The 21,798-nt window shown below is 40.6% G+C and overlaps 1 protein-coding gene across 2 annotated transcripts; it reads left to right on the forward strand.

The window, feature by feature from the left end:
- Positions 1-8: 8 nt before the first annotated feature.
- Positions 9-20,458, forward strand: LOC5505830 (putative helicase MOV-10). Of its 2 annotated transcripts, XM_032374168.2 has the most exons (15): positions 9-111; positions 463-868; positions 1,050-1,559; positions 3,068-3,323; positions 3,708-3,859; positions 4,185-4,376; positions 4,741-4,888; positions 5,598-5,765; positions 6,599-6,696; positions 8,628-8,823; positions 9,154-9,309; positions 11,617-11,892; positions 15,654-15,830; positions 18,872-18,960; positions 19,590-20,458. In XM_032374168.2, the coding sequence occupies exons 2-15, from the start codon at positions 471-473 to the stop codon at positions 19,792-19,794; spliced, it is 3,021 nt and encodes a 1,006-aa protein (XP_032230059.2). In that variant the 5' UTR covers positions 9-111; positions 463-470; the 3' UTR covers positions 19,795-20,458. The 2 variants fall into 2 exon arrangements, with proteins under 2 accessions (XP_032230059.2, XP_001626596.3); XM_001626546.3 differs by lacking the exon at positions 9-111 and having other exon boundaries at positions 214-868.
- The last annotated feature ends 1,340 nt before the right edge of the window (positions 20,459-21,798 follow it).

Raw genomic sequence — 21,798 nt, forward strand, 5'->3', positions numbered from 1 at the left:
GATAAGTCGAGCACGCTACAAAAACACGCGATAGGGGGCGCCTACAGCGAGCTCAGTTGGCTAGAACCCGGGCATTGCGTTCAGACACATAAGATTTGATTGCACGTAAAAGTATGTAATGTGATTTTATAATATGAGCGTATAATTCAAGGCGTTCAAGAAATAAGAGTAGATTTCGTTACTGTTTGATCTGTTTTATTTTGCCGTGTAACCGCGCCTTTATTTTCAATATGGCTTCCAGGAACCTGTCAGCAGATTCGCTTCTGATGTGAAATAGACAGATAAAAATAACCCAAACAGCGATATCAGATCCTTTTCAGTCACGAGAATTGTTCACCTACTATTCTTGCCTTTGTGCTGAAGAGACATTGCTTCCAAGTTCATTCATTCAAATTTGTTCATTTTTCTCTACATCGTACTTCTTACTTAAGTTAACTTATATAACTTACGTTCTTTGACCAGTAATCAACATGGGCCGAGCGAGCAATAAAGAAGTGAAACTCGTCAGTAAGCAGTTCTGGGATTATCTATGTAGCAATGGGCTCAAGCCTCCCACCAAGGCCGAGCTACGAAAGACTTATTACGATACCTTCAAAAAGAGTCAGCCGCCAACCAGCAAAACAGCGCCATTCTCTTCTGTGCTTTATCACCTGAAGAGAATGAAGAGGTTGACAAAAGGAAAGGATGGGCTTTCTATCCTTTACTATGAGCGAAGGGGTCGCAGGCTAGTCATAGCAGTGGACCAGTCTTTTGTACAACGTAGACAAAACAGGCAACAGTTACAAGATGGACAGCAAGTGAATGAAGAGGACGAAGACGCAAAAGATGAATCCGCTGATGCACTGAAGAAGAATTTCTTAAAACATAGGTGAGACATGGTGGTTCCAACATCTAGTTGGCATAGCAAAAAGATTCTAAAGCCAGCTTTAGTTTTGAGAAGTTGAGATTTTTACTTGGGTGCAGTAAAACACAACAAAAACACTTTTGTCTTTTACCCTCTTCTTTCGTTGCTCAAGTTTTCATATGTTTTTGATGTTCTTATTCTACAGGGAAATGTTTGTTCAAGATAAGAGTGGCATCAGGATTTTCTCTGATTTAGATGACGCCCATGGAATTATTGACTTTGGAAAACGCTTACTGACTGAAGATACAAACATTATAGAGATCACCATTAATAATACCAGTACCACGCAGGTCAAGATAAAGAGGTTCTCTACTTTAGAGGAGGTTCCAGAATTCAGCTTCTCTGATAAACATGGCCTTACTAATGCCAGAAAAAACTACAAGATTATCACCATCCCTGTCAACAAACAATACCAGATATCAGCTGTGTTTAAGCCAACCAGCTTAGGGGTATTTAAGTTACCAATAGTGTTTGAGTTTGAGGAAGGGGTGGACCAGGAAGCAAAAAGTTTCCACATTGCCAGATTCCTTGTTGGCCAGGGTACAAATGACGATGTAACCAGTATTCAGCCGACGTCCAAGTACCAACCTCCTCCTCCTGTGACTAGGGTTTATGATCCCAAAGTCGACATCATCAGAGGTGTCCCACCCCCAAGGTGAGTACATTGGCCAATATATAATATAAAAAAAATTATATAATATATTTCAATATATGCTTAGTTTTCAATGTAGGGGTTGACATACTATAAGCATTTATTCTAATATCCCATAGTATGCATTGCAGCCTAAATTAGATGTCCGTTATAACTGTATGGGAAGCAACAAACAAAACCATGTTCTAACCCCCCCCCCCCCTCCCTCTGCCTTCAATTAGCATTAAAGGCTAATATTTCAATATATTAACATAAAATATTGTCTGTAAACAAGCATAGTTGCTTACTATGAGACAAGTGATACACCTACTAATAAATTACATAGAATGTTTAAAATTTTTGTAATCTATTTTTTCTTCTCCTTTAATTTAGCAAAGCTTCCTCTCTAGCCATTCTTTGTTGCTGTGATACAGGGTGTTGTCAATCTACATTTAATTAATTATACTTACCCCTTTTACTTTTGATAGAGTACCCCCAGCACACATTCAGTAACACATCAAGTAACACATCCTACTCCCTTGCTTGCTAGCTGTAAATTTAATTGCATACAGCAATATAGATGTCCTATAGACCTTTAACCTACGTGCCCTAGTTGCACCAAGGGGTAAGTGTATTGTACTAGTTAACTTAATAAAACACATCATTTTGCTCATGTAATGTACAGGCCTTAGTTTTTACCCTGAACAAGTATGCTCTGTTCATGCGGAGTATTAGGGAAAGTCTTACCATACCTCGCTGAGTTTTGTTTGTATTGTTGAATGCTTGGTGGATCATGTAAGATCTGTGAAAGTCTTACCATACCTCGCTGAGTTTTGTTTGTATTGTTGAATGTTTGGTGGATCATGTAAGATCTGTGAAAGTCTTACCATACCTCGCTGAGTTTTGTTTGTATTGTTGAGTGTTTGGTGGATGAAGTAAGATCTGTGAAAGTCTTACCATATCTCGCTGAGTTTTGTTTGTATTGTTGAATGTTTGGTGGATCAAGTAAGATCTGTGAAAGTCTTACCATACCTCGCTGAGTTTTGTTTGTATTGTTGAATGCTTGGTGGATCAAGTAAGATCTGTGAAGACCATACCTTGCAGAGTTTTATTTGTATTGTTGAATGTTTGGTGGATCAAGTAAGATCTGTGAAAGTCTTACCATACTTCGCTGAGTTTTGTTTGTATTGTTGAATGCTTGGTGGATCAAGTAAGATCTGTGAAAGTCTTACCATACTTCGCTGAGTTTTGTTTGTATTGTTGAATGCTTGGTGGATCAAGTAAGATCTGTGAAAGTCTTACCATACCTCGCTGAGTTTTGTTTGTATTGTTGAATGCTTGGTGGATCAAGTAAGATCTGTGAAAACCATACCTCGCTGAGTTTTGTTTGTATTGTGGGATGCTTGGTGGATCAAGTAAAATCTGTGAAAGTCTTACCATACCTCGCTGAGTTTTGTTTATATTGTTGAATGCTTGGTGCATAAAGTAAGGTCTGAGATTAGTTTATAATTGCAATTCTGTTTATGTTGCAGTGGTGATTCCCACCTGAAGTATGTTGTTGGGCTATCCCAGTACCCCATTCCGTATGATCTAAGAGTAAGTCTAAATAAAGGTGAGCCCACAAATGCCCTGTTGGATCTGCTGAGTGCTGAACTGACAGCTACTAACCATGAGGCTAAGTTTAATGCACTGCTGCACATGGAAGAGATGCAAATGGAAGTTGACATTCGACAATATGATGTCGAGAGCACAGTTATGGCACATCATGGGGGATTTCTCAAATTGAAGGTGGGTATGTTGATGGACTTTATGGATGAATTAAATGGGGTATAAACTTCCATACAGGGTTTTTCTTCTTACCAAGCATAAAAGTTTTTAAGAAATTATTTAAGAAAACAAGGTCCTTTGAGTTTTTTTTTCTTATGTTTCCCCATTAACTTCTCTGTTTTGGTTCATATTTGCTTTCCAGCAGGGGAATTTAAAATTTTAAGAAAATCTCTATTCACATACACTTGCTTTTACAGTATCTCATCTTATTGTATGTGTTATGTTCATTGCTAACTGTGAAAAAAAAAGATCAAATGGTTGGCATAAAACAATTCCTTGTTTGTTGTTTCATGCCTCATGACAATTACCATCAGGCTCTTCATCATTCTTGATCATCATTTTTAGGTTCCGGGCCTTGCAGAGAATCGGCCATCAGTGATCCGTGGTGACCACCTGTATGTCCGCTTGATTAGTGAGCCAGAGAGAGGAAGTAAGGAATACCAAGGCTATGTGCACCAAGTGGGACTGGATGATGTCTCCCTCAAGTTCTGTCCCAGGTTTGTTTTAAGTAGCATCAGGGCTCAAAGCTCATGATTTTTACTAGGCATATGTGTGTGACCAGTCATTTTCTATCTCCGATAAGAGATCACAACCAAGCACTTGCATTTGCAACTAGATTTGTCAAAATGCGACTGAACATTTTAATTTAGTCTATAACTGATAATGGTGTTGTCCCCATCCCATTTTTATCAGGCATGTTGGTATCTGGCTCTTGTGATATGATCACATATTCATTGTGTGCTTTCTATCCCCCAGTCTGGTACAATACGTAATAGAGATAAATGACTTACAATGGATGTATTTTTCCGTTCTGTGCAACAGTTTTCATAAGAGCTACATAAATGGGATGAAAGTACAGGTTCGCTTTACTTTCACCCGGACCCCACTGAAGCTGATGCACCGTGCCCTTGAGCTGCCGTGTGATGTGATCAAGATGAGACAATTGTCAGACAATCAACAAGGTGCTGCAATCCACCATTTGCCCCCTCTTTGCGATGATGACAAAGTGAAAAGGTAACAAACGGCAGCTTTGGCAACATACTGTAGCTTGGTGGCACACAACAATTACTTCTTCACTTATCACCCGAGCGCTATGCTGCAAGTATGTGGAACTCAGCTTCCAGTTGGGGGACACATTTGCATAGATAGACATTTTGACATCCTGCTCTTGCAAACTGGGTGCTAACACACTCTGGAGAAATCAACCAGCCTCTAGAAGATTGAGAGAAAGCATTTATTTCTTTTCTTAGTCAAATATAATGCTTTTCCCCCAAACCCCTACCCACTATTTCTCTATTGGCTAAAACAGCAGTAGATGGGATACTGTATTCCTTCCTGATTAACTATAGTGATTTAATACATATTTTCTTCCCTTAAGATTGTTTGATGTGAAGCTTGAAGATAACCAAGAGCAACGCCAGGCTGTTGTCAGCATTGTAAAAGGGACATCACGGCCACACCCTTATCTCATATTTGGACCCCCTGGCACTGGCAAGACCATCACCGTCGTAGAGTCCATCAAACAGGTAATGATTAATCACGAGAGTGGTAACAAGGTAACGAGAAAAGATGAAGGGAGAGTGGTAACAAGGTAACGAGAGAAGACGAAAGGATTAATAACGAGAGTGGTGGCAATGTAACGAGAGTGGACAAAAGGATTAATAATAAGAGTGGTGGCAATGTAACGAGAGTGGACAAAAGGATTAATAACGAGAGTGGTGACAAGGTAATGAGAGGAGACGAAAGGATTTATAACGAGAGTGGTGACAATGTAACGAGAGTGGACAAAAGGATTAATAATGAGAGTGGTGGCAATGTAACGAGAGTGGACAAAAGGATTAATAACGAGAGTGGTGACAATGTAATGAGAGGAGACAAAAGGATTTTGAAATAATGATTTTAAAATAATGAGAGTGGTGACAAGGTAAGGAGAGGAGATGAAAGGATTAATAAGGAGAGCAAATACATTTCCATTGTCCAGTAGTTGACATAGCGGTACTATCAATGCTGTTATATTGGTACTGTTTGCTTGGAGCTTTTTACCTTATATTAAACATACATGTTATATGACGTCTCCTTTTGAAAGGAACTCAGTTTTTAACTACCTCACTGCAGTTACTTTGGGCAATTACTTTTTTTTTTCATTGCCACATAACACACACATAACAAAAATTCTGTCTGTCTTTGCAAAGTAAAGAAAAGCTGCGCATATTACATGAGAGTGATGTGTTTCAGGTGCTTCACGTGTTCCCCAACAGCAAAGTTCTCGCTTGCGCACCATCCAACAGTGCCGCAGACCTGATACTTGAGCGTGTCATGAAGCATAATGTCATCCCCAAGATGAAAATGCTCAGGCTGAATGCATTTGGCAGAAGCTATGCTTCGTTATCCGACTCGATCAAGGTACCTCTACACTTTAATGTACTTGTTCAACGATCAAGTAGAATTTTTATATGTGCTGTACGCACCTGCTTGGCTTTCTATGTGTGCGCACCTGCTTGGCTTTCTATGTGTATGCATCTGCTTGGCTTTCTATGTGTGCGCATCTGCTTGGCTTTCTATGTGTATGCATCTGCTTGGCTTTCTATGTGTGCGCACCTGCTTGGCTTTCTATGTGTGCGCACCTGCTTGGCTTTCTATGTGTGCGCACCTGCTTGGCTTTCTATGTGTGCGCACCTGCTTGGCTTTCTATGTGTGCGCACCTGCTTGGCTTTCTATGTATATGCACCTGCTTGGCTTTCTATGTGTGCGCACCTGCTTGGCTTTCTATGTGTATGAACCTGCTTGGTATTCTATGTGTGCGCACCTGCTTGGCTGTGTGGGCACCTGCTTGGCTTTCTATGTGTGCGCACCTGCTTGGCTTTCTATGTATATGCACCTGCTTGGCTTTCTATGTGTATGCACCTGCTTGGCTTTCTATGTGTGCGCACCTGCTTGGCTTTCTATGTGTATGAACCTGCTTGGCTTTCTATGTGTATGCACCTGCTTGGCAAAGTTGCCGCCTTTGAGAGCAGTAATAACAGAATTGGCTTCCACCCCATAAAATGGCGGTTATTTATATCAAGAGAAACTGGGGGAAGGCTCTGCATGTATTAGGGTAGGCGAAAGCTGAAGAGAACTCAACATGGAAGACTTATTGAAGATGCCTCCCTGATGTGACCTAGTCGTCATCGTTCGTTTTGCCTCAGTTGTGCAAGAGATTTTCTGGAAAGAACATTATCTTTGCTTTTTTTCAGGTGGTGTCCTGTATACACGACGGGGATTTCTTCTTTCCAGGGAAGGAGGAAATTATGAATAAACGATTAGTGGTCTGCACGCTAGTCACGGCAGGGAGGTAAGGCGGAAATCACCTCGTGATGACGGGGAAGGTAAGGCGGAAATCACCTCGAGATGACAGGGGAGGTAAGGCTGAAATCACCTCAGGATGACGGGGGAGGTAAGGCGGAAATCACCTCATGATGACAGGGGGGGTAAGGCGGAAATCAACTTGGAATGACTGGGGAGGTAAGGCGGAAATCACCTCGTGATGACGGGGGAGATAAGACGGAAATCACCTCGTGATGACGAGGGAGGTAAGGCGGAAATCACCTCGGGATGACGGGGGAGGTAAGGCGGAAATCACCTCTTGATGACGGGGGAGGTAAGACGGAAATCACCTCGGGATGACGGGGGAGGTAAGGCGGGAATCACCTCGTGATGACGAGGGAGGTAAGGTGGAAATCACCTCGGGATGACGGGGGAGGTAAGGCGGAAATCACCTCTTGATGACGGGGGAGGTAAGACGGAAATCACCTCGGGATGACGGGGGAGGTAAGGCGGAAATCACCTCGGGATGACGGGGGAGGTAAGGCGGAAATCACCTCGTGATGACGGGGGAGGTAAGGCGGAAATCACCTCGGGATGACAGGGGAGGTAAGGTGGAAATCACCTCGGGATGACGGGGGAGGTAAGGCGGAAATCACCTCGGGATGACGGGGGAGGTAAGGCGGAAATCACCTCTGGATGACGGGGGAGGTAAGGCGGAAACCACCTCGGGATGACGGGGGAGGTAAGGCGGAAATCACCTCGGGATGACGGGGGAGGTAAGGCGGAAATCACCTCGGGATGACGGGGGAGGTAAGGCGGAAATCACCTCGGGATGACAGGGGAGGTAAGGTGGAAATCACTTCGGGATGACGGGGGAGGTAAGGCGGAAATCACCTCGGGATGACGGGGGAGGTAAGGCTGAAATCACCTCTTGATGACGGGGGAGGTAAGGCAGAAATCACCTCGGGATGTCGGGGGAGGTAAGGCGGAAATCACCTCGGGATGACGGGGGAGGTAAGGCGGAAATCAACTCTGAATTACAGGGGAGGTTAGGCGGAAATCACCTCTGGATGACGGTTAAGGTAAGGCGGAAATTAACTCTGAATGAAGGGGGAGGTAAGGCGGAAATCACCTCTGGATGACGGGTGAGGTAAGGCGGAAATTAACTCTGAATGACGGGGGGAGGTAAGGCGGAAATCACCCTGGGATGACGGGGAAGGTAAGGCGGAAATCACCTCTGAATCACGTGAAATATGATTTCGCAGCAAGAGCTGTTGCATTTGTAGAATATGATTACTGAGTTTTTTTTTTTAACTTATTCAGACGGTATCTGATCTTCTTTGGAAATTTAGTTTTCGTAGCGGATGTTGTTTTATGAAATATTAATCTTGCGGTTTTGTGGGTTTTTGTTTTTGAGATAGTTGTTATTGAAATAATGGCTGCTCCATAGTGCCTCTTACTACAAAAGTGCTGTGGTACAGAAGGGGTGTGGTTAAAAAAGTGTTGTGGTACAGAAGGGGTGTGGTTAAAAAAGTGTTGTGGTACAAAAAGTGCTGTGGTACAGAAGGGGTGTGGTTAAAAAAGTGTTGTGGTACAAAAAGTGCTGTGGTACAGAAGGGGTGTGGTTCAAAAAGTGCTGGGGTACAAAATGTGGTGTGGTACAAAAAGTGTTGTGGTACAAAAAGTGTTGTGGTATAAAAAGTGTTGTGGTACAAAAAGTGATGAGGTACAAAAAGTGGTGAGGTACAAAAAGTGATGTGGTACAAAAAGTGATGTGGTACAAAAAGTGCTGTGGTACAAAAAGTGTTGTGGTACAAAAAGTGCTGTGGTACAAAAAGTGCTGTGGTACAAAAAGTGTTGTGGTATAAAAAGTGCTGTTGTACAAAAAGTGGTGAGGTACAAAATGTGGTGTGGTATAAAAAGTGCTGTGGTACAAAAAGCGGTGTGATCTTTCTTTAGACTTGTATCCGCGGACATTCCAGACACCCACTTCACACACGTGTTTATCGACGAATCAGGACAGGCGCTCGAACCTGAATGCATGGTCCCCCTTGCTGGCCTGTTAAACCCTGAGAATCCAGGGGGAGGCCAGCTTGTACTTGCAGGAGACCCCCAGCAGCTCGGTCCTGTGCTAAGGTCCCCGCTAGCCATCAAGGTAATTGGCATTACATTCCAAAAAGGCAATGATGTATTTTATATCATGTTTCTTTATCATTTCACGAAGAAACGCTCGACAGATTAGCACAATTATTTTTTTGTAGAAAAAGCACACCTCTGCTGGAACCCACTGATCAATCCATGAGCATGTGTCGGAGATAAAATCAAGACTATTAAAATTGTTTTATAACCTATATGCTTGAGTACCAAGCGTTAGTTACTGAAACAATAAACTGGAATAAAAGTTTGGCTCGTTTTTTTACAAAGTCATCTGCTCAGAAATCTCATTAGCGTTTCTGTAACCACTTTTCAATTTTCTGTCCTCTAGTATGGTCTGCGCATGTCTTTACTAGAGCGACTGATGACCAGGGTGGCAGCCTATGGGCGCATTACCGAGGATGAGGAGGACGAGCTCGGTGAATATGAGCCCGCGATGCTGACCAAGCTTCTCAAGAACTACCGTTCCCACCCTGCCATACTAGAGGTGAGCGCGTCATGGCGTATGATGAGACCACAGCGAGTTCCTCCCCATTTTATGTTTTATTTTTTTTCTTTTCTTTCTTTTCTTTTTTTTTTTTTTTGCTGTTTCCTCTTTAAGGGAGTGTTCATTATTTATGGCCGGGGGGCCAGGGGAGTACAACCCCCTCCCTTTGTCAACATCAAAACTTTGTTGACCCCCCCCAGGAAAAACCCAAAAACGTGTTTGACCCCCCCTCTCCTCTTTAAAAATCCCCAAAACTACATTTATAATACGAAATATAGAAACATATTCAACACGTTCTTACATATCCAGTCAACCTTGACTGTAGTAAAATCCATCGTCGATGAGATAAGTGCATTTATGCTTAAGATCAACAGTACTAAGGAGATTCTCCAACATGTGTTTGTTGGCTTGCAAGATGCGAGAGTAAAATAGTAGCAAAAAGCGCTCAATCAAAGAAAACAAACGAAAATCGAATATGCGAATGTAGATGCGGGTTGATGAATGTGCAAATGAATTAGTTAAGGCATTGACAACTGAAAAAAATGAATTAGTTAAGGCATTGACAACTGAAAAAAATGAATAAGTTAAGGCATTGACAACTGAAAAAAATGAATTAGTTAAGGCATTGACAACTGAAAAAAAAGAATTAGTTAAGGCATTGACAACTGAAAAAAATGAATTAGTTAAGGCATTGACAACTGAAAAAAATGAATTAGTTAAGGCATTGACAACTGAAAAAAATGAATTAGTTAAGGCATTGACAACTGAAAAAAATGAATTAGTGAAGGCATTGACATCTGAGAAAAACAATTCACTACTAAAACATTGCCTAACGGCACAGACATCACAGGAGAAGGGATAGAAAGTTTTGATGGATCAAGGAAGGCGTCCGTCAATCACATTGAAACTTTCAAGAGCCGCTGTTACGCCACAAAATGTAATAATCAACGCAAAATGTAATCTTAACGCGAAATATAATAACTTTTAACGCAAAATGTAATAAATGTTTAATGCGAAATGTAATAACTTTAAATGTAATAACTTTATCTATTGACTTATAGTTAAAATTTTTGTTGGTATGGTGTGACATTATTCCCGATTTAGTTTGAGAAGTGACAAAGTCTAGGGTGCATATAAATGATAGAGGCAATCAAAACCGCACAGTATCGCAGCTTTACAGACCATGAACTAGGGAGGATTCGCCATTCGTCATCACCAGGTTGCTGACAGAACCACTACCAAGTTTTTGGAGAGACCTAGACCAACTGTAGATTCGAGATGGACTTCTACAACTGTTGGTCACTGCATGCTAGTGTTTTGTCTATTTTCTTAGTTATAGCTTTTAGTTATAGTTCATCATTATTTGATGTTATTACATTTTGAGTTATCACATTTCACCTTCCTAAGACTATCATTGTCCAGAAGGCCTCGTTCCAGAGATTGAAGATCGATAATTCCATAGATAGATATTATATCCATGGCACCTTATAAAACATTTACATCGGTGTAGGTCCACAAATTAATAAATAAATGATATTGACTGATGTTGCCATGTTTTGCTTACTTCACCTTTTGCATTTTTTTAAATTTTTGTTTTAGGGGGATTAGGTGATATCTAGTTTGAACATTGTGATAAAGCTTTACATATGTCTCGCTAACCGCCGATTCACGTTTTCATTCCGGCTCAACCTCATAATTCTGACGATATTATTTTCTTTGTTGGCATGGGGTTTGACATTGACATCAGTTTTTAGGAATCTCAGTAAATCATCCCGATCATTTTTATAGGCCGGACATTCTAACAGAAAATGCTCTTCATCCTCCACTTTACCTGTCTGGCATACTAAGCATTTTATTTCGTTAGGTTTTTTCATATGGCTTTTCATACCTTCCAGTTTCTATTACTAGCTTGTGGTTGCTTAGCCTGAATTTAGTAAGGGCAATCCTATGGTCAATATTGTTTACGTTCGTTAGCTAATCTTCTAAATTGTCAGACAGTTTAAATTTTCTCAGCCTACGAAATGTGTTCTTTTGGTCTTGGTCTTTTCTGTTGTCATTTTGAATAGAGCTGAGCCATATCCATATGCAGTAAAGATGATGTTCAATTATTTGCCGTGTTCAAATAAATAAATGAATAATTTTTATGGTGTTTGATTTATGAGGGATGACAGTGCAGGCATGTTTAGTTTTTTTTTTATCTTGAGTGTGCTTGTAATTCCCTTGGGTACCTCTCTTCTTATTGGTCTGGTACGAAATATAGCACGGATTCTGTTGTGTATTGTCAGTTGTTGTTATTTTTCTCCACAGCTCCCCAACGGGATGTTCTATGATGACGAGCTCGAGACCTGTGCAGACAAGCTAAAGCGTGAATCGCTCTGCAACTGGAGCAAGTTGCCAACCAAAGGCTTCCCGATCCTGTTTGATGGGGTCCTTGGCAAAGACTTGAGGGAGGGAAAGAGTCCCTCGTTCTTCAATCCCGAGGAAGCAGCTACTGTAGTTAAGCACATCAAGGACCTGCGGGATTCCCGCGGAGTTCGGGTGCTGATGGCTGAGATTGGAGTTATTTCACCCTATAGACAGCAGGTATGTGATTTTTCAATCAATCTTCTATGTTGAGGAAAGTTAACTTGTCTAGCTTTTCTTAAAGCTGTCCCATGCATGAGATGTGTTACTTAGTGAACATACCAGACCTGTTCTCATGCATGAGATGTGTTACTTAGTGAACATACCGGACCTGTTCTCATGCATGAGATGTGTTACTTAGTGAACATACCGGACCTGTTCTCATGCATGAGATGTGTTACTTAGTGAACATACCAGACCTGTTCTCATGCATGAGATGTGTTACTTAGTGAACATACCAGACCTGTTCTCATGCATGAGATGTGTTACTTAGTGAACATACCAGACCTGTTCTCATGCATGAGATGTGTTACTTAGTGAACATACCAGACCTGTTCTCATGCATGAGATGTGTTACCTAGTGAACATACCAGACCTGTTCTCATGCATGAGATGTGTTACTTAGTGAACATACCAGACCTGTTCTCATGCATGAGATGTGTTTCTTAGTTAACATACCAGACCTTTTCTCATGCATGAGATGTGTTACTTAGTGAACATAGCAGACCTGTTCTCATGCATGGGATGTGTTACCTAGTGAACATACCAGACCTGTTCTCATGCATGAGATGTGTTACTTAGTGAACATACCAGACCTGTTCTCATGCATGAGATGTGTTACTTAGTGAACATACCAGACCTGTTCTCATGCATGAGATGTGTTACCTAGTGAACATACCAGACCTGTTCTCATGCATGAGATGTGTTACTTAGTGAACATACCAGACCTGTTCTCATGCATGAGATGTGTTACTTAGTGAACATACCGGACCTGTTCTCATGCATGAGATGTGTTACTTAGTGAACATACCGGACCTGTTCTCATGCATGAGATGTGTTACTTAGTGAACATACCAGACCTGTTCTCATGCATGAGATGTGTTACTTAGTGAACATACCAGACCTGTTCTCATGCATGAGATGTGTTACCTAGTGAACATACCAGACCTGTTCTCATGCATGAGATGTGTTACTTAGTGAACATACCAGACCTGTTCTCATGCATGAGATGTGTTTCTTAGTTAACATACCAGACCTTTTCTCATGCATGAGATGTGTTACTTAGTGAACATAGCAGACCTGTTCTCATGCATGGGATGTGTTACCTAGTGAACATACCAGACCTGTTCTCATGCATGAGATGTGTTACTTAGTGAACATACCAGACCTGTTCTCATGCATGGGATGTGTTTCTTAGTTAACATACCAGACCTGTTCTCATGCATGAGATGTGTTTCTTAGTGAATATACCAGACCTGTTCTCATGCATGAGATGTGTTTCTTAGTGAACATACCAGACCTGTTCTCATGCATGAGATGTGTTTCTTAGTGAATATACCAGACCTGTTCTCATGCATGAGATGTGTTACTTAGTGAACATACCAGACCTGTTCTCATGCATGAGATGTGTTACTTAGTGAACATACCAGACCTGTTCTCATGCATGGGATGTGTTACCTAGTGAACATACCAGACCTGTTCTCATGCATGAGATGTGTTACTTAGTGAACATACCAGACCTGTTCTCATGCATGAGATGTGTTACTTAGTGAACATACCAGACCTGTTCTCATGCATGAGATGTGTTACTTAGTGAACATACCAGACCTGTTCTCATGCATGAGATGTGTTACTTAGTGAACATACCAGACCTGTTCTCATGCATGAGATGTGTTACCTAGTGAACATACCAGACCTGTTCTCATGCATGAGATGTGTTACTTAGTGAACATACCAGACCTGTTCTCATGCATGAGATGTGTTACCTAGTGAACATACCAGACCTGTTCTCATGCATGAGATGTGTTACTTAGTGAACATACCAGACCTGTTCTCATGCATGAGATGTGTTTCTTAGTTAACATACCAGACCTTTTCTCATGCATGAGATGTGTTACTTAGTGAACATAGCAGACCTGTTCTCATGCATGGGATGTGTTACCTAGTGAACATACCAGACCTGTTCTCATGCATGAGATGTGTTACTTAGTGAACATACCAGACCTGTTCTCATGCATGAGATGTGTTACTTAGTGAACATACCAGACCTGTTCTCATGCATGAGATGTGTTACCTAGTGAACATACCAGACCTGTTCTCATGCATGAGATGTGTTACTTAGTGAACATACCAGACCTGTTCTCATGCATGAGATGTGTTACTTAGTGAACATACCGGACCTGTTCTCATGCATGAGATGTGTTACTTAGTGAACATACCGGACCTGTTCTCATGCATGAGATGTGTTACTTAGTGAACATACCAGACCTGTTCTCATGCATGAGATGTGTTACTTAGTGAACATACCAGACCTGTTCTCATGCATGAGATGTGTTACCTAGTGAACATACCAGACCTGTTCTCATGCATGAGATGTGTTACTTAGTGAACATACCAGACCTGTTCTCATGCATGAGATGTGTTTCTTAGTTAACATACCAGACCTTTTCTCATGCATGAGATGTGTTACTTAGTGAACATAGCAGACCTGTTCTCATGCATGGGATGTGTTACCTAGTGAACATACCAGACCTGTTCTCATGCATGAGATGTGTTACTTAGTGAACATACCAGACCTGTTCTCATGCATGGGATGTGTTTCTTAGTTAACATACCAGACCTGTTCTCATGCATGAGATGTGTTTCTTAGTGAATATACCAGACCTGTTCTCATGCATGAGATGTGTTTCTTAGTGAACATACCAGACCTGTTCTCATGCATGAGATGTGTTTCTTAGTGAATATACCAGACCTGTTCTCATGCATGAGATGTGTTTCTTAGTGAATATACCAGACCTGTTCTCATGCATGAGATGTGTTACTTAGTGAACATACCGGACCTGTTCTCATGCATGAGATGTGTTACTTAGTGAACATACCGGACCTGTTCTCATGCATGAGATGTGTTTCTTAGTGAATATACCAGACCTGTTCTCATGCATGAGATGTGTTACTTAGTGAACATACCGGACCTGTTCTCATGCATGAGATGTGTTACCTAGTGAACATACCAGACCTGTTCTCATGCATGAGATGTGTTACTTAGTGAATATACCAGACCTGTTCTCATGCATGAGATGTGTTACCTAGTGAACATACCAGACCTGTTCTCATGCATGAGATGTGTTTCTTAGTGAATATACCAGACCTGTTCTCATGCATGAGATGTGTTACCTAGTGAACATACCAGACCTGTTCTCATGCATGAGATGTGTTTCTTAGTGAATATACCAGACCTGTTCTCATGCATGAGATGTGTTTCTTAGTGAATATACCAGACCTGTTCTCATGCATGAGATGTGTTACTTAGTGAACATACCGGACCTGTTCTCATGCATGAGATGTGTTACTTAGTGAACATACCAGACCTGTTCTCATGCATGAGATGTGTTTCTTAGTGAATATACCAGACCTGTTCTCATGCATGAGATGTGTTACTTAGTGAACATACCGGACCTGTTCTCATGCATGAGATGTGTTACTTAGTGAACATACCAGACCTGTTCTCATGCATGAGATGTGTTTCTTAGTGAATATACCAGACCTGTTCTCATGCATGAGATGTGTTACTTAGTGAATATACCAGACCTGTTCTCATGCATGAGATGTGTTACTTAGTGAACATACCGGACCGGTTCTCTTGTGGCAGTCTCGCATCTATACTCACAAAATAACTTGCATAATCCGGATAAACTTTTAGATAAAGCTTTATTTCCTGTCAGGTCTCAAAGATTCGCCAGCTGCTGCACAAGAACAACATCACAGGCATCAAAGTCGGCTCGGTGGAAGAATTCCAGGGTGACGAGAGGCGGGTCATCATTATCTCCACTGTCCGCAGCAGTCAGGAGTTCCTCAAAATGGACGCCCAGTTCAAACTTGGATTTCTCAACAATCGTAAGGTATAGGGATGTCCAGTTCAAACTAGGTTTCCTCAACAATTCAGATGTATAGAGATGCCCAGTTCAAACCAGGTTTCCTTAACAATGGAAATGTATAGAGATGTCCAGTTCAAACTAGGTTTCCTTAACAATCGAAATGTATAGAGATGTCCAGTTCAAACTAGGTTTCCTTAACAATCGAAATGTATAAAGATGTCCAGTTCAAACTAGGTTTCCTTAACAATCGCAATGTATAGAGATGTCCACTTCAAACTAGATTTCCTCAACGATCTAAATGTGTAGAGATGTCCAGTTCAAACTAGGTTACCTTAACAATAGAAATGTATAGAGATGTCCAGTTCAGACTAGGTTTCCTTAAAAATCGAAATGTATAGAGATGTCCAGTTCAAACTTTCCTAAACGATTGAAATGTATAGAGATGATCAGTTCAAACTAGGTTTCCTTATCAATCGAAATGTATAGAGATGATCAGTTCAAACTAGGTTTCCTTAACAATCGAAATGTATAGAGATGTCCAGTTCAAACTAGGTTCCTTTAACAATCGAAATGTATACAGATGTCCAGTTCAAACTAGGTTTCCTTAACAATCGAAATGTATAGAGATGTCCAGTTCAAACTAGGTTTCCTTAACAATCGAAATGTATAGAGATGTCCAGTTCAAACCAGGTTTCCTTAACAATGGAAATGTATAGAGATGTCCAGTTCAAACTAGGTTTCCTCAAAAATCGAAATGTATAGAGATGTCCAGTTCAAACTTTCCTAAGCGATCGAAATGTATAGAGATAATCAGTTTAAACTAGGTTTCCTTAACAATCGAAATATATAGAGATGCCCAGTTCAAACTAGGTTTCCTTAACAATAGAAATGTATAGAGATGTCCAGTTCAAACTAGATTTTCTTAACAATAGAAATATATAGAGATGTCCAGTTCAAACCAGGTTTCCTTAACAATCGAAATGTATAGAGATGTCCAGTTCAAACTTTCCTCAACGATCGAAATGTATAGAGATGTCCAGTTCAGACTAGGTTTCCTTAAAAATCGAAATGTATAGAGATGTTCAGTTCAAACTTTCCTAAACGATCGAAATGTATAGAGATGATCAGTTTAAACTAGGTTTCCTTAACAATCGAAATGTATAGAGATGTCCAGTTCAAACCAGGTTTCCTTAACAATCGAAATGTATAGAGATGTCCAGTTCAAACTTTCCTCAACGATCGAAATGTATAGAGATGTCCAGTTCAAACTTTCCTAAGCGATCGAAATGTATAGAGATGATCAGTTTAAACTAGGTTTCCTTAACAATCGAAATGTATATAGATGATCAGTTCAACTAGGTTTCCTTAACAATCGAAATGTATAGAGATGTCCAGTTAAAACTAGGTTCCTTTAACAACCGAAATGTATAGAGATGTCCAGTTCAAACTAGGTTTTCTCAACTATCGAAATGTATAGAGATGTCCAGTTCAAACTAGGTTTCCTTAACAATCGAGATATATAGAGATGTTCAGTTCAAACTAGGTTTCCTTAACAATCGAAGTGTATAGAGATGTACAGTTCAAACTAGGTTTTCTTAACAATCGAAATGTATAGAGATGTCCAGTTGAAACCAGGTTTCCTTAACAATCGAAATTTATTGAGATGTCCAGTTCAAACTAGGTCTCCTTAACAATCGAAATGTATAGAGATGTCCAGTTCAAACTAGGTTTCCTCAACAATCAAAATGTACAGAGATGTCCAGTTCAAACTAGGTTTCCTTAACAACCGAAATGTATAGAGATGTCCAGTTCAAACTAGGTTTCCTTAACAATAGAAATGTATAGAGATGTCCAGTTCAAACCAGGTTTCCTTAACAATCGAAATGTATAGAGATGTCCATTTCAAACTAGGGTTTCCCAACATTCGAAATGTATAGAGATGTCCAGTTCAAACTAGGTTTTTTTAACAACCGAAATGTATAGAGATGTCCAGTTCAAACTAGGTTTCCTTAACAATCGCAATGTATAGAGATGTCCAGTTCAAATTAGGTTTTCTTAACAACCGAAATGTATAGAGATGTCCAGTTCAAACTAGGTTTCCTTAACAATAGAAATGTATAGAGATGTCCAGTTCAAACCTTCCTAAACGATCGAAATGTATAGAGATGTCCAGTTCAAACTAGGTTTCCTTAACAATCGTAATGTATAGAGATGTCCATTTCAAACTAGGTTTCCTTACAAATCGAAATATATAGAGATATCCAGTTCAAACCAGGTTTCCTTTAACAATCGAAATGTATAGAAATGTCCATTTCAAACTAGGATTCCTCAACAATCCAGATGTATAGAGATGTCCAGTTCAAACTAGGTTTCCTTAATAATCGAAAGATATAGAGCTGTCCAGTTCAAACTAGGTTTCCTTAACAATAGAAATATATAGAGATGTCCAGTTCAAACCAGGTTTCCTTAACAATCGAAATGTATAGAGATGTCCAGTTCAAACTAAGTTTCCTTTACAATCGAAATGTATAGAGATGTCAAGTTCAAACTAGGTTTCCTTAACAATCGAAATGTATAGAGATGTCCAGTTCAAACTAGGTTTCCTTAACAATCGAAATGTATAGAGATGTCCAGTTCTAACTAGGTTTCCTTAACAATCGAAATGTATAGAGATGTTCAGTTCAAACTAAGTTTCCTTTACAATCGAAATGTATAGAGATGTCCAGTTCAAACTAGTTTTCCTTAATAATCGAAATGTATAGAGATGTCCAGTTCAAACTAGGCTTCCTCAACAATCGAAATGTATAGAGATGTCCAGTTCAAACTAGGTTTCCTTAACAATAGAAATGTATATAGATGTCCAGTTCAAACTTTCCTAAACGATCGAAATGTATAGAGATGACCAGTTCAAACTAGGTTTCCTTAACAATCGTAATGTATAGAAATGTCCAGTTCAAACTAGGTTTCTTCAACAATCAAAAAGTATAGCGATATAAGTCCGGTGTCCTCGCCGCCTTAGTAAAACATGTGACGACTGTTGCTGATCTTGTTTTATTTGTCCATAGAGATTCAATGTTGCGATTACCCGCGCTCAAGCACTACTAATAGTAGTTGGCAACCCTCACGTGCTCTGTAAGGACAGCCACTGGGGAAGGTAGGTCAACCCATTCATGCTGGTGACCTTGACAACCGTCACGTGCTCTGTAGGGACAACCACTGGGGAAGGTAGGTCAACCCATTCATGCTGTGTTACCTTGACAACCGTCGCATGACCTGTAAGGACATTCACTGGGGAAAGTAGGTCAACCCATTCATGCTGGTTACCTTGGCAACCGTCACTTGCTCTCTAAGGACAGCCACTGGGGAAGGTAGGTCAACCCATTCATGCTGTGTTACCTTGACAACTGTCACGATCTCTTTAAGGACAGCCACTTGGGGAGGTAGGTCAACCCATTCATGCTGGTTACCTTGACAACCGTCACGTGCTCTGTAAGGATAGCCACTGGGGAAGGTAGGTCAAACACAGCCATGCTGTTACTTTGACAACCGTCAAAATCAATTGAAAGGTTTTGATAAACGATGTTTTTGCAGTCGCGACAGGGTAGATCCTTCATAAATGGTTCACTATAATAATGGTTAGAGTTAGGATTAGCGGTAGGCGGTTAAGGTTAGGGACACTAAAGTGAATTATATATGAATGGTCTTCCCGTGACAGCCGTTATACAGCCGACCAATGCGCCGAAAACACCAGGTTTTGTTACCACTAAACTACTTTCAAAACAGGTTTATCCACTATTGCGTCAAGAACAAGGGATACCGAGGCTGTGACTTCAAGCCCGCTGACTCCGACGAGGGTGAGGATCTCGTGCGCCGATTCAAACGTGTTCACTTAAACTCGCCAGACGCCTTCAAAGCCCTGGACCAAAGTGAAGAGGCCACCATGGCCAATCTGGAAGAGCAGGCCTGGCACCGAAAAGAGGAGCATTAATAGCTATGACTGGCCAGCAGATCTGGCATCAACCACGCATGCGCATGTTACAAGTCCTGAGAAAGACACTGTAATTATAGTAGGTTTGTTTAATGCTCAAGAGCTTTGGAGACCCAGCGGTCCCTTTTCCGAGATAAAGTAGAGTTTGGTCTGCTTGGTTAACGAGTACCCTTTCCTACATAAAGTATTGCTGGGTTAACGAGTATGTATTCAATACACACTTGTACCAAACTGATATTATTATAGATGTCATTAGAATTATTTTTATCGCTCTGTGCGCATGTACGTCTAGAGTTTTTCTCGTACACTACACTCTTTAACTGTAGTTGTTATTTTAATAGTTTTATGTTGCTGTCATTATTCTTTAAGATATCACTATACTAATCAAACTCACAAACATTTTAATCAATCTATTGTTGGATCTCGCACGCGCGTAACTTCAATGTAGCCCTCTAACCCCCGGTTGGATTTGTTTTACATACATATATGCATAGTTTTTATTAGGTCTTTATACAGAGAATGGACATGGGATAAAATCCAACTAAAATTAAAATTGTTTCACGTGCGACGAAGGACTACAAAGTTATTTTGTTTCGTAACGCAAAAAAAGAAAGAAAGAAAAAAACTCGAACCGTTCCCACGGACGAGAGAAAGTGCACGATCTGAAAAAAAGGAACAGAAAATATGAATGTGAACTTTAGAAGCACACTAGCATACACACATTGGCACCAGTCGGGCCAAGACGGGACGCTAGCACAGTCTATTACCGGTGCAGTTCGGCAACCATGGACAGCTGTTTCGTCCTTATTAGGACTCGTCAGCATGGCATAGCCGGTTTGCCTCAGTTAAACTTCATCGGCAAAAAAACTGCAGGGCGACTTCGACTCGAACGAAGTACTTTAAACCACAGCTCAGATCCATGTGGGATCTAGAGCTGCGACCGGGCTACTTTCTTGCAGTGTGTTCTGTCTATAATTCTACCATGAAAACCAAAACATTTGTGTAATTGCAAACCGCAAGGCCTTGAAGATATAAACAAAGATCTAGTATCCTTTAATCCAATCCACACCATAGTACCCGGGCAAATGTATACCCCCCCCCCTTCCTTGGCCGCCAAAAAGTGGGTTATCTCCTATGACTGCGAACTCCCCCCCTTCGTCCCCTTCCTCCCTCAGCGCAATCATGGGAATATTTATTTCAAGCTCAAATCACGGTTTTTAGATGTGCGATTGGGTAATAAACGAAATCAACAATAGCTTAGAAATGTCACTTCCATCAGCATCTATCGACAAGGTGGCCGTAGCTGGAATTTAATAAGAATATATGAAAATGAGATCTGCTTCAAGGAATATCATGAGGCTTGACCTACATCTCTTGCTTATTCGTCCATGGGCCAATAGCCAAAATTTTCGAATTTAGTCTCATCTCGGGGGACTAAGGCTATCATACATTTTTGTAAAGCTCATTTATTCTACTTCATTATTATCTATGATAGCCGTGCCGAAAACGTAGCTGTCAGGGGTAAATCACGTGATAAAGTGACGTCATTATGTTGTCATCCTGTCCATTTAAATCACTTGGGATGTTATATTTAGGGCAATTACCTGAAAAATTAAAGTCCGAATCAAGAAAGATCGAGTACGTAGCTCAGCTAAATTTGTTAATGAAACAGTTGAGCTTATTTCAATGTAAAGAAATGGTTGCTATGGCAACGTAACCGCTTGTTAATACTTATTTCGGGTCAAAAAGGACATAATAACTTGATCTAATAACAGATTTTGTTTTGTTGAGTGTTGAAATACTGAAATATACTACAACACAATCAACCAGCACCAAGAGCAAACACTTCAGGGAGAAAAATCAATGGGTAATAGATTAGAAAATATATTTAAAGATATATAGACTGTGAAATGCGGCATATTATCATGATTCATAACTCCTATTATACATTCCTATGCCATCATTGTATTGAAATCTAAATACAATGTGGTTCGTTAAAATGAA

This window comes from Nematostella vectensis, chromosome 1 (genome assembly GCF_932526225.1).
Source record: "Nematostella vectensis chromosome 1, jaNemVect1.1, whole genome shotgun sequence".
Classification (NCBI taxonomy): domain Eukaryota; kingdom Metazoa; phylum Cnidaria; class Anthozoa; order Actiniaria; family Edwardsiidae; genus Nematostella; species Nematostella vectensis.